We start from the raw sequence: 13,252 nt of genomic DNA on the forward strand, positions 1-13,252 counted from the left end.
CAGCATTTTAATAAACACAATTGTTTGGCAGCCACGATTGCAGGAGCAGGGCTTGGGAAATAGATCAAGTCTCGATGCTGGTGTTGTTGGCTGGGGGGTGGAGGAGTTCTTTAGTTTTCATAGAATCACAGACTCACAGCATGGGGGGGTTGGGAGGGACCTTTAGAGCTCATCCAGTGCAACCCCCTGCAGAAGCAGGGTCACCTAGATCAGGTCACACAGGAACGTGTCCAGGGGGGTCTTGAAGAGCTCCAAGGAAGGAGCCTCCACACCCTCCCTGGGCAGCCTGGGCCAGGGTTCCCTCACTCAAACAGGGAAAGAGTTTCTCCTTATGTTTAAGTGCAACTGTTTGTGTTCCAGCTTCATCCCATCACCCCTTGTCCTGTCACTATCTACTATAGAAAAGAGGGATGTCCCAACCTCCTGACACCCACCAGTGAGATATTGGTAAAGATGGTATTGGTAAATGATGAACTTGCCCTGCTCGTGGGGGTCTCCTCAGGATCCCCCCCATGGGAGAAGAACCTTGGGCAGCCCTTGTGCTTGGGCTTTGAAGGGGCAGTGAGGGGAAGGAGCACTGAGGAGGAAGGAGCATTGAGGGAGAGGAAGAAGGAGCATTGAGGAAGAGGAAGGAGCACTGAGGAGAAGGAGCACTGAGGAAGAAGAAGGAGCATTGAGGGGGATGAAGGAGCACTGAGAGAGGAGAAGGAGCACTGAGGGAGATGAAGGAGTACTGGGGGAGAGGAAGGAGCACTGAGGGGGATGAAGGAGCACTGAGGGGGATGAAGGAACACTGAGGGGGATGAAGGAACACTGAGGAAGATGAAGGAGCACTGAGGGAGAGGAAGGAGCACTGAGGGGGATGAAGGAGCACTGAGGGAAGATGAAGGAGCACTGAGGGGGATGAAGGAGCACTGAGGGGGATGAAGGAGCTCCAGCCCCCTCCCCTCCCCTCCCCTCCCCTCCCCTCTCCTCCCCTCTCCTCTCCTCTCCTCTCCTCTCCTCTCCTCTCCTCTCCTCTCCTCTCCTCTCCTCTCCTCTCCTCTCCTCTCCTCTCCTCCATCCTCCCCTCCCCTCCCCTCCATCCTCCCCTCCCCTCCCCTCCTCTCCTCCATCCTCCCCTCCCCTCCCCTCCCCTCCTCTCCTCCATCCTCCCCTCCCCTCCCCTCTCCTCTCCTCTCCTCTCCTCCCCTCTTCTCCCCTCTCCCCTCCCCTCCCCTCCCCTCCCCTCCCCTCCCCTCCCCTCCCCTCCCCTCCCCTCCCCTCCCCTCCCCTCCCCTCCCCTCCCCTCCCCTCCCCTCCCCTCCCCTCCCCTCCCCTCCCCTCCCTCCATCCCTCCCTCCCCCGTCACACACAGGGCTCAGCTCCAGGTTTCCATGCGTTGACTTTATTTAGTTTCAAGTTGACGAACAACACGGGGACGACTGGGTCGAGTAAGGCCATTTTCCTCTTCTTTTCCCCCACCCCTCCCACCGTTTCTTTCTCCCCTGGCTTTGGGGGGGGGGGGGAGGGAGGGAGGGGAGGGGGAAGCTCCGAGACCACCCGGCCACAGGGACCCGCCGAGGCACAACCGAGCCGAGGTGCAGGGGAGGAAGAGTCGTTGATACCTGGCTGCTGATGAGGTCTGTCCTATCTTAGTCAAAGAAATGTTTTATGTGCATAATATACAGAGAGGTGCAGCATTTGACACACAGGAGAAAGACACAGAGCTTGCTACAGATGCCTTCGAGTCCTCACACACGCATTCCCCTCTCCCTCCCTTCACCTCCTCAGGGATGGGGGTGGTTCTAACTCCATCCTCACCTCCCACCCTGATGCCAAGGGCTTGAAGTTGAAGGTGGGATGCAGAGCTCAGGTAGGTCCCTCCCCTCTCTGGAGCTGGCTTTTGGTTTTTGTGGTGGTGGGGGTTTGGTTTCTCTCTCCTTTCAGCACCTGCTGAGCCCAGAGGGGTTCAAGCAGGACTTGGAACAGCTGCTCCTGTCCTTGGATGAAAACAGAGAAAGAAAAGGAAGGGGAAAAACAACCCAAAAGGAAAGAAAAAGGAACAAAAGCCCCAAGGAATCTGCACCTCGAGAGGAGGGGGTGTGGGGGGGTCCTTTGGTTTCTGACTGAAGGCAGCTGGGGGGGAGCAGAGGCAGCTCCACACCTCCCCCATCTGAGGAGAATCAAATCAAAGAGGAACCCCCCCCCAAAAAAAGTTGTTTCCTGCACCTCTGCAGTTTGCTTGTTCTCTGTCTCGCTCCCCCCTCACCTCAGGGCACCCCCAGGATCGCTGCCGTGCTCAGAGGAGCAAAGAGAAACCCCCCTGGTTCCTCTGCTGGGTTGGTTGAGGGGGTTTTGGGGGGAGGAGGGGTAAAAGGGGGTTGGTTTTGCTTCAGCTTCCAGCTCCTTGTGCATCCCCGAGGGAGCATGTGGGGCAGGGAGGGGGATGAGATGAGGCAGAGGGTGATGAGGTGGGGAGGTGAGGGTGGGGGGAGGAGAAGGGAGTGAAGGAGGGGGGAAAAACCTTTTCCTCAAGTCAAAAACCAAAAAAGAAGGGATCATCTTTTGCCAATCACCTTCAGGAAACAGCAACAAGAAAGAAAACACAGCGACCAGCTCCTCCTCCTCCTCAGCTCCTCCTCAGCTCCTCCTCTCCTCCTCCTCAGCTCCTCCTCTCCTCCTCCTCAGCTCCTGCTGGTTGCAGCACCCGGCAGCCCCTGGCCCGTGCTTGGGGGGTTGGATTTGGGGGTGGGGTGGGGGGTTACATTCAGGGGGTGTCAGCAGTTTCTATGGCTCAGAGGGGCCCCAGGGCCAGTAGCCCCTTTTCTCTAGCAATGGCAGTGCAAATACACCTTGGTTGGTTGGTTTTTGAGTTGAAATGTTTTTGTGCTGTTTTGTATTTGTCTTTTTTTTTGTCTTTTTCATCTTGTTTTTCAGTTTCTCTCTCTCTCACCACTTCCCTTTGTTCATTCATTCCCTAGAAACAACCCTTTCTTTTCTCTTGGTTTGCAGGGTCTTTTGTGTCTGTTTGTGGGTTTTTTGTTGTTTCTCTTTTTACATCAAAACTGAGAAAAATAAACCCAAAGCCACTCTTCTTCATCCCTTCTGCTCTCCTGCTGCCCATGGGATGCTAAAGGGAATCCAGACTCATGCTTTAACAAAAGTGCTTATTACTTGAAGCAAGTGCTTTGGACTGAGGGGGTGGAGAGAAACTTCCTCTTGGTTTTTTTTGGGGGGAGGATTCAGTGCCCAGAGCTGAGGGAGGGAAAGGGGGAGAAGCTGAAAACATTGGGCAGGACGTGGGAATGGTCCAACTTTGGCATAAAGGTCCATGGGGAGGAAGGTTTGGGGTCCAGCAGCCCCCTTTTGATGGGCTGGGGAAGGATGGGGAAAGGTGAGGAGGGAGCAGGTAGGGCAGTGGAAGTTTCCCTCCATCCCTCTTTACAATGCACCAGGGAAACCATCACGAATCTCGTTGAGCAAAAGAATGCATTATTACCAAACACTTGGATTATTACTGAAATTGTCAAGCTGTGCTGTCAAATGGATACGATACAGCGTTAAAGGAGAACAAGACTGGCACCTCTGTGACCCCCCAACCCCCCTTTTCCACCCCCTAAACCTCCCCTTCCCCACACTGCCCCCCCTTTCTGCCTCCTCCCCACCCTCCGCTCCCGGCCTGCGGATGAGCTGCTGAAACCTCAGTTCCCTCCATCTCTATTATTATCATCATTGCTATTATTATTAAGACACAAGGGGAGGGGGAAAGGAGAAGGGAAAGATCCTCACACTAAGAGCAAAGAACACACACAAACACACACACACACACAGAGATAAACCTCGAGCGTGGTGCTGCAGAGAAGAGATGGAGAAGCCCTTAAACAGAGATCACATCGATTGTCTCGTCGTGGAGGGACAACACATCAACACAAGGCCTAAGAGAGAGCAGTTGTCTTCTCTAAAGAAAGAAACTGAAAGAAACCTCACTGTAATAGGCAAAGAAAAGAAAGGAGGGGGGTGTTGGGGGGAGGGAAAGCAGCATTTTCCATGTGCTCTAAGGAACGTGCTTCACCTGGCGACAGGAAAAAGCCTTCAAGTGAAATGGTGCTGGAGCCCTGTCCCCACTGCCAGCGATGCTGAAGCCACACAGCAGCGAGGAGGCATGAGGGGCATGCTGCTGCCTCACAACCTCCCCTCAAGTGCCTTTGGGAGAGCCAAAGGGGATGGAGCCATCAGGGCCCTGCTCCAAACCCACCTCGGACCTCGGGAAGTGCTGCCTGGGCGGCCACGGGCTGAGGCCTGGCCCGGCTCGGCCCCTTCCGTGTGCCTGAAAAGAAGTACTTTAGCCCTTGAAGACAACAGCTCAGGACTTTGGACCCACTTTGATTCCTACCCCTGTTGAGGAGGGTGAGGGCCAGCAGCGAGAAGAAGAGATCAAGTGATGCCTAAATTCCTCTCAGCAAGGGAAAGAGCTGCAGGAGGCAAGTGCGGACTCGACAGCAATGTAAACAAGTCTCTTTTTTTCCAGTTCTCCTCTGTAGAATACTGAAAAGGATCTTCAAAAGAAAAAAAAAAGCAACTTTTGATTCAAGTTTTGTTGAGTTTATTCTGGTTCTGAACTGAGGTACTCGGTGCAGAAAGGTTCAACACTTTCTTTCAAGCTAAAAGGTTGGGGGGTGGAAGGGGAGATGTGATGGGCTGGGGACAAGGGCCCCACTGGCCCAAAAAAAGGGAAGAACCCCTCTGGAGCAGCTGGAGAAGCCCTCCAGGGACCACCCAGCGCTCCTGCTCCAGCCCCTCACCGAGGGCAAACGTCTCAAGTGCTTTTACTGAAGGAAGTGCGTGCTGGGGAGGAGCCGGGGAGACCCGAGCGGTGGGTCCCCCATCCCTCTCCCCTTCAAGGGAGGGGGCAAAAAGCCCCACCTCCCTACATGAAACATGAAGAAAAATGTGCTTCTCACCCAAAGGCCAAGACTGAAACTTCATATTTGGTTCTAAAGAGTTTGGCTTTGGTTCAAAAAAAGAAAGAAAGAGTGTGAGGAGGGGGGTGAAATGTCGCTGGGCTGCCAGCAGCACCCTGTCCCCCGGGCACGGCTCTCAGCCCGACACACACCACCCCAAGAGGAGCCACCTTCGTTTCAAAACACACAAAAGAATCGTAACAATCATTAAAGAACAGAGCAGTAACTTGTTTTGGTTCCAGAGATGCTTTTTCCTCTCTGAAACACCGGGGCAGAAGAGCTGCAGCGAGGCCTCACCAGTGAGCCGAGGGCTGGAGGGGAGAGAAGGATCCTTGTGTCCCCCTGAAGGGATCAACCCTGGGACATCTCTCTGGTGAGAGCCTCAGGTCACTGTGTTCCCAAGGAGTCAGAAGGAAAAAGAGGTGAGGGGAGAAGATGGCTCCTGAAATCCTGCTGCCCTATCAAGCCTGTTCTCGTTCTCTGCCTCCCAAGTCTTTGGCTTTGAACAGACTGGTGATATGGAAGAAGAGGTTGGGGGGTGCTGGGGGTGCTGGGGGGTCTCTTTTTGCACATTATACTGTTACAGTAATTCAGAAGGAAAAGAAAACCCCAACCAATAAACCCAAACCCAAGGGGCAAACAAAAAGCCACAACAGTGCAACTGTTCTCCTATGGTTCCTTATAAATATGATTCCTAAACATCTCAAGAAAAACCCAGAACAACAACAACAACAACAACAACAACAAAAACCCACCCAAACAAAGGATGGTGGGCTCACCAGAAATCTGCCACGATGAAACTAAACACAGACGTACTCAGGGCTGGGAATAAGGACTCTGAAGTGCATTTTAACTTGTTAAAAGGCAAAAACTTTCAGAATGGGGTGGTTTGTTTTTGTTTGTTAAGTTATAAATAACCCAAAAAGCAACACTGACCCTGGCAGGGGGGTGGCAACACAGATCCCAAACACAACTTGTTTCTTTAGGATCCCACAGCTTGGCCAAGAGGTAAAGAACAAAACAACAACCCCAAACAACAAAGGGAAACCCAACAAAAGCCATGGAGCGAGGAACAGAATCCCTAAAGTGCCTGGTGTGGGGGAGGAGGCTCCAGCAGCTGGGTTTGGGCAGCAGCACCCGTTTTTGCATATAAAATGACAGCTGCCAACAGGATCTTTCTGGTTTTTAGTGTCCCCAAGCTACAGTAGATCTTCATTCAAGTGTTTTACGTATTGGAATCGAAAAGGAGGAGGGTGAGGAAATCAAAGTGATGGTGAGAGAGGAGCAGTTGAACGGCGGCACTTGGCCGGGAGCTAAAACCCACCCCAAAGACCCTCCCCACCCCAAAACCCTCACCAAAGAGTTCAGGCTTCCCCTTCCCAGCTGGATGGGACAGAGCCAGGGGACAAACTGGTGCTGGGAAGTGCCAGAATCCATTTCAAAGCGGCTGAGGGGACAAAACACCCTTCTCACCCTGACCCTGGTGCCCGCCTCACGCCCGCCCTCGGATTGAAGGGGCAGGGGATGGGAAGGGCACTGCCAGCTGCTCATTAAACCAGGGTAAAGATGGGAAGGGCACTACCAGCTGCTCATGAAACCCCATTAACAAGCTTTAGCACCTCACCTGGCGAGTTAAAGAGGAAGCTCTGAACTCTTGAGGCCTACCCCGGCCTGCTCTAGGCCTCACCCCGGCCTGCTCTAGGCCTCACCCCGGCCCGCTCTAGGCCTCACCCCGGCTCTAGGCCGCTCTCTGCCCAGTCTTGTTCTCCTTTAAAGTGCCCTATATTTATAGAGTTTCTAAATAAATATAATAAGATATCAGGTCACCCATAGCTGAAGCTACTCGGAGTAGCAGCCGTCCAGGCCGATGGCGCTGTGCCGCTCCTTGCCGTAGGGGCAGCTGCTGCCGTTGGGGAGGGCCCCGCACGCCGCCGTCTTGGCCGCGATGCCGCAGTTCTTGAGGAGGTTGAAGCTGAAAGAGCTGATGGCGTCTTTAGGTGGGAAAGGCTTCATGGTGGAGAGGATAAGTGCCAGGCAGTCGGCTACGTCCTTGTTGGGAGCGCATGCCAAGGCTGGGGTATGACCTGGGAGGGAGGAAGGGGGGGAAGGGTTGTGCCAGGGAATGTTCTCGGCAGGGCAGGGGGAGCGTCATGATGATGGGGGTGGAAGGGACCTGCAGAGCTGCTCCAGCCCCAGCCCCTGCTCCAGCAGCTTCCCCTGGCTCAGGGGGCACAGGAACGTGTCCAGGGGGGGTTGGGAACCTCCTGAGAAGGAGCCTCCACACCCTCCCTGGGCAGCCTGGGCCAGGGCTCCCTCAGCTCAGCACCAAAGGACTTGCTCCTCCTGGGCCAGGGGCACTTGCTGTGTCCCAGCCTGTGCCCATCACCCCTTGTCCTGCCACTGGCCACCCCAGCACAAAGCCTGGCCCCATCCATCCTCCTTTAGGGACTCAGCAGCATTGAGAAGGGCCCCTGAGCTCAGGCTTCTGTTCCCCAGGCTGAACAGCCCCAGGGCTGCAGCCTTTCCTCCTCACACACATGTTCCATCCCTCAGCATCTTGCTGGCCCTGCCCTGGCCTCTCTGCAGCACTTCCCTGTCTCTCTGCAGCTGGGGAGCCCAGCACTGGCCCCAGGACTCCAGCTGAGGCCTCCCCAGCTCTGGCAGAGCAGAGGGGCAGCACAACCTCCCTGGCCCTGCTGCCCACACTCTCTTCATGCCCCCCAGGCTGCCGTTGGCTCCTTGCCCACGACCCCACGGTGCTGCCCCACGTTCCCTTTGCTGCCCCCCAGCACTGCCAGGGCCCTGTCCCACAGCTGCTCTCCAGCAGCTCACCCCCAGCCTGGGCTGGTGCTGGGGTCCTACCCCTGTGCTGAGGGGACAGGACATCTATTTGCCCTCATCCCAAAAGCCTCTGCTCCTGGGCACCAGCGAGCCCCAGAAAGGCAGCAATTGCTCTGAAGTGTGCCAGGGTCAGCAGGAGAGGAATCAAAATCCCCAGAAGCCCTGGCAGAGAGTGAGAGAGCACTGGAAGGGGCACTGGAGTTGCAGAGAGTGCTCCTGTCTCCCCTCAGCCTGTTCTCCAGGGTCAACACCTCAGCTGCTTCCCAGCAGACTTGTGCCCCTTCCCCAGCCCCATCCAGCCCCTCAGCATCCCTCTTGTAGTGAGTGGCCCAAAACTTAACACCTCATCCCAACAGAGCCCTGCAGGCAGCTCCCAACCCCCTGAGCACTGTGAGGAACACTCACCTTCTTCATCCACAGCCAGCACAGTGGCCCCTCTGCTGAGCAGGGCCTGGACGACAGAGGCCAGTCCGTTGCGAGCTGCGATGTGGAGTGGCCTGTGGGGACAAGGAACCTGCCTGTAACAGCTTGTGCTAAAATGAAGGACCCCTGTGAGTGGTTTTGAGGCCAGAGGCTCAGGCCCTGCCCACCCCTGAGCTGCTTGTGCCCAGTGAGCACGGGCAAAGCTCCCAACACAGCGTCAGTCCCCCCTCAGCCAAGCCCCGTGGGCTCCCTGCCAGTGCCAGCTGCCCAGATACTCACATCTGCAGAGCACTGTTACTTGCATTGATAAGGCCAAGGTCTTGGGTTTCCCCCAGGATCAACAAGGCACACTTTTCATGACCCTGGAAAGAAGAGCAGAGTGTTCCCAGTGCAGGGGCAGCAGAGGGGAGCTGGTGCTGTAGCAGTGGAACACGATTCCCCAGGATACAGGGTATCCTGCCCTGCCCAGCACTGAGCCCTCAGCACCTCACCCCACGGCTTTGGGGTCCCTCCAGGGCTGGGCACTGCCCCAGCTCCCTGGGCAGCCTGGCACAGGGCTGACACCCCTCTCAGGGAAACAGTTCTGCCTCAGCTCCAGCCTCAACCTCCCCTGGGGCAACTCCAGCCCCTTTCCTCTTGTGCTGTCACTCAGGAGCAGAGACCAACCCTCAGCTCCCTGCAGCCTCCTGGCAGGGAGTTCACCACCCAAAACACACTTTTTCTATTAAAATTCCACCAAATCCCAACTTTTCACCTCAGAAGTTCACCAAAACCCTACTTTTCCCCCTCAAACCCATGTCCCAGGGGCTGTGGCCACGCTGCAGCCCCTCAGTGTCCCTGTGGCAGTGAGTGAGGGGCCCAGCACTGACACAGCCCTGGAGCTGCAGCCTCCCCAGGGCCCAGCACAGGGGACAATCCCTGCCCTGCTCCTGCTGCCACCCCAGGGCTGATCCCAGCCAGGCTGCCCTTGGCCTTCTTGCCCACCTCTGCAGCATCTCCTTTGCATGGACACACTGATCAGAAACCTCCTGCTCCCCCCACACCCCAGGAAGCACCAAGCTCAGAGAGGGGACTCCCCAGGAAAAATACCAACAGGTCTGTGCTAAAGCCTCAGAAGTGAGTCAGGCAGAGGCCAGGACAAGGGGACAACAATCCCAGGGTGTCCTGGCACAGCAGGAGCAGACAGACAACCCCTCTCAGCAGGGTACTGAGGCTGGAGGTGATGGTGGCTGTGAGTGGCTGGCTCCCTACCTTGCTGCAGGCCAGGTGAAGAGCTGTGTTCTTGTTGACATCCAGCACAGTTATATTTGCTTTTGCTTGGTACAGCAGGAACTCTGAAATGAGGAGGGAGAGCTGCTGTTGAGGAGCAGCAGCACAGAGCTTGGCCACGTGGTGCAAGCAGCCCCATGCCAAGGGAACAGAGGGGCAGCTGTCCCAGGGTGGCTATAAGGAGGGGGAAAAGACCCCAGTCCCTCAGGCTCTGGTGATGGAGGAGGCCCAGAGGCACATACCAACTGCTGCAGTGTGCCCATTCTCAGAAGCCATCATGAGGGGAGTCCTCCCCAGCTTGTCTGTGGTGTCCACCTCAGCTTGGTGGCGCAGGAGCAGCTGTAAACCATGGATGTTGTCTGCAAAGGCAGCAGCGTGAAGGGGTGTCCTGGGAAAGCAAGAGAGAGGCTGAAGAGGAGGGAAGGGCCCAGCAGCCACCCCAGTAAGACTGCTCAGGCCTATAGATAGGTTTGGGGGTGTCAGAGTCTCTTTGTGCTGTGGGGAGTCACATGGAAATGGCTGTGGGGAGTCACTCACCACCCAGCAGCACTGAGGAGGGAACCACAGAATCATTCTGGGTGGAAAAGCCCTTGAAGCTGCTGCAGTCCCAGCCCTCCCCTCACCCTGCCAACCCACCACAAACCCCTGGCCCTCAGCACCTCAGCCCCACAGCCTTGGGATCCCTCCAGGGCTGGGCACTGCCCCAGCTCCCTGACAACCCTCTCAGGGTTCTTTCTAAACGAAGGGAGGGACAAGAGAGGGAAGGAGTCTGTCTCACCTTCCTTTGGCATCTCTGCTATTAACAATCTTGGCACCTAATGCTTCCACCAGCATTTCAGCAGTGCCATCCTGGTTGTTAATTCTGTGGTGGAGATGAGAAGGAAAGTTAGAACAGCATGAAGCAGCACGAGCATGTCTGTAGCAGGAGGGAGCAGCGTGTTCCTGAGGTTCAGATCAAACAGCAGCTGGGCTGGAGTTCTTTAGGGTGAAACACCCCCTTCAACCTTCTTGGTGTTACTTGAGGCAACACAGCACCATGCCAGGCAACAGCCCTGCCCATCCTCTGGTGCCAAGGACACACCAGGCTGCCCCAGGCAGGACATGGCAATGCCTCTACCCTCCTCACCCCTTCCACTGCCAAGGAATCACCATCAGACCCTCTGCACTCTGTGGGACCCCAGGGATCACGCTCACACTGCTCCAGACACCTCTAAGGAAGAAGCTTGAGGCAACATGGAGCCTTTCTCCCACCACAGCCCATCTCCAGAGCCCTAAGGGAAGCCTGGAGAGTTCCTGAGATGCTCCAGAACCAAAGAGCAGTGAGGAGCCAGCAAGGCCTGGATCCCCAGCCCTTGGCAGCATCATTAGCCCCATGGAGCTGGAAGCTCTGGGAGCCTGGCATGTGACAGCCCTGGCTGTGCTGCCAGCAGACAGTGAGTTTACAGCTCCCCAGGGGCTTCTAGCAGCACAGGAACCCCCTTCCCACTACAAGGGAGCTGGGACAAGCAGGAGATCCCACCCCAAGGAGCTGCTGCTGCCTTTGGGAAGAAGGGCTGGAGCTCCTCTGCTCAGAGCACATATCCCCTGTCCTACATCACCTGGAAGGGAAGAGCCTGGGGCAGGTGCCAGGTGCCACTTACACTGCACAGTGCAATGGAGTAAAGGGGTTTCCTTCTAAGTACGCAAACGGGTTGTGTTCAAGTAACAATTCAAGACAATCTTCATGCCCTGTGAGGAGAGTGAGACAGAAATCCATCAGAACTCAGCCTGGGCTCCCTCACTTGTAACAAAGCAAAGTGGGACTAAAGGCTCCTCTTGCTCTGCCCACATCCAAAGAGCTGGAGGGCCCCAGAGGATCAGCAGCACCAAAGTGCCCCAATGAACCCATTCCCCAGCACAGAGGCAGAGGTTTTGTCTCCTCCCTGGGAGCAAAGCTGCTGCACTTCAGGTGGTTTCTAATTCCATGTTGTCTCCTGAAGGACATTTGTTGGCTTCTCCTTGAAACACTGAGACATCCCTTCCTGATCCCACTCCCAGCAGCCAGGGGGGTGGCCACATAACCCCATAAACCCAGTGGTCCTGGAGGAAGCAGCCTCAAGCTGTTCTAGAATTGCTGCCTTCATATTCCATCTCCTTTGTTAAGGAGCTTGGCACAGGGAGAAAATCTCCCAGCTTTGCACCATCTTTCTCACCAGGCTGATGGCTCCCAAAGCAGTGGGTGACCGAGAGACAACCTGGCTCTCCCTCCTTCCCTCCTCCTCATCAAGCAGAGCAAGAGCAGGGGCTCAGCCCAGGTCCTTACCACTGTATGAAGCCCAGTGCATTGGTGAGTAACCACTGTAATCCACCACAGAGTCCAGAGGGTCTGTGGAGAGGGCAGCCTGCAGCAGAGTCCTCAGGATCTCCAAGTGCCCACAGGCCGACGCAAAGTGAATCGGGGTCCGGCCTTTGAAATCCCGACACAGAACGAAGGCATCGTGGTCCAGGAGGGCAGCCAGGCAATCCTCACAGCCTGTCACAGCCTGCAGCAGGAAAGGGCTCAGAGCTCACACAGTCTTCACACAACCACAGAATCCCAAGGGCTGGAAGGGAGCTGAAAGCTCAGCCAGGGCAGCCCCCTGCCAGAGCAGCAGCACCCAGAGCAGGGCACACAGGGACTCATCCAGCTGGGGTTGGAGAGGTCAGGTAACCCCAACACAGGGCCCCTTCCCAGCCCCCAGCCCCAGCTCAGCCCTCCCACATCCCCCATCGCTGTGTCTCCCCCTCCCTGGGCACCCCATCAGCTGGGCCCTGTGTCTCCTGTCCCTGTAGCCCCATCCTTGGTCACCTCATCTTCTGGGCCCCTGTCACCTGGCTCTGCACCCTCAGCCCCCACCAGCTGAACCCCATCCCTGCATCTCCATCCCCATCTTCACAATATTCACAGACTCAGGGGCTGGGAGGGACCTACAAAGCTCATCCAGGGCAGCCCCCTGCCAGAGCAGCAGCACCCAGAGCAGGGCACACAGGGACTCATCCAGCTGGGGTTGGGATGTCTCCAGAGCAGGAGCCTCCACAGCCCATCTGGGCAGCCCCTGCCAGTGCTCCCTCACCTCAGCAGGGAACTAATTCTGCCTTGTGTGTCTCTGGAACCTCTGATGTTGCAGCTTGTCCCTGTTGCCCCTTGTCCCATCATTGGCCATCCCTGAGCACAGCCTGGCTCCAGCCTCCTGACACTTGTGAACATGACTGAGCTCAGCCCTCAGGCTGCTCTTCTCCAAGCTGCAGAGCCCCAGCTCCCTCAGCCTTTCAGCACAAGGCAGATGCTGCACTCCAGCACCTCTGTGCCCTGTGCTGAGCTCTCTCCAGCAGCTCCCTGTCCTTGAACTGAGGAACCCACAACGGGCCACAATACTCCAGTGACAAAACCCTCCCCTCCCTCCCTCCTTCCACGGCTTCCCCCTCAAACGCTGCAGCTCACCAAGGGGAAAGGGTCCCTTTCTTTGAACAAAAGAAACCATCTGCCTGCCCTCCAAGAAGCCTCTGTTTGGGAGGATGAGCAGAAGCCCAGGGGCTGCAGGCCCATGCCAGGGGTGCACTCACCCCTCGGTGCAGGGCGGTGCGGCCCCTCTTGTCGGCGGCGTCGGCCGTGGATCCCTTCTCCAGCAGCAGGTGGACACAGTCCACGTGGCCGTTCATGATGGCCAGCATCAGTGGGGTTCTGCAGGGGACAGGGGCAGGAGGGAGGAGAAGAGGCTCAGAAATCAGCTGGGGTTTGAGGCTTGTCCATAGAGATG

At 56.5% G+C, this 13,252-nt stretch overlaps 1 protein-coding gene across 1 annotated transcript in view; it reads right to left on the minus strand.

The window, feature by feature from the left end:
- Positions 1-3,640: 3,640 nt before the first annotated feature.
- The window catches only part of ANKRD52 (ankyrin repeat domain 52), a 29,737-nt gene continuing 20,125 nt past the window's right edge, over positions 3,641-13,252 (minus strand). The window contains exons 20-28 of the mRNA XM_062015725.1: positions 13,059-13,176; positions 11,779-11,998; positions 11,117-11,204; positions 10,255-10,338; positions 9,719-9,864; positions 9,459-9,541; positions 8,487-8,569; positions 8,190-8,281; positions 3,641-7,027 (exon numbers count right to left, since the gene is read on the minus strand). Of these exons, the coding sequence (XP_061871709.1) occupies positions 6,783-7,027; positions 8,190-8,281; positions 8,487-8,569; positions 9,459-9,541; positions 9,719-9,864; positions 10,255-10,338; positions 11,117-11,204; positions 11,779-11,998; positions 13,059-13,176 (1,159 nt within the window). The 3' untranslated portion in view covers positions 3,641-6,782. The remainder of the gene's footprint in view (positions 7,028-8,189; positions 8,282-8,486; positions 8,570-9,458; positions 9,542-9,718; positions 9,865-10,254; positions 10,339-11,116; positions 11,205-11,778; positions 11,999-13,058; positions 13,177-13,252) is intronic.

The sequence above is a fragment of the Colius striatus genome, chromosome 26, assembly GCF_028858725.1.
Source record: "Colius striatus isolate bColStr4 chromosome 26, bColStr4.1.hap1, whole genome shotgun sequence".
Taxonomy (NCBI): Eukaryota; Metazoa; Chordata; class Aves; order Coliiformes; family Coliidae; genus Colius; species Colius striatus.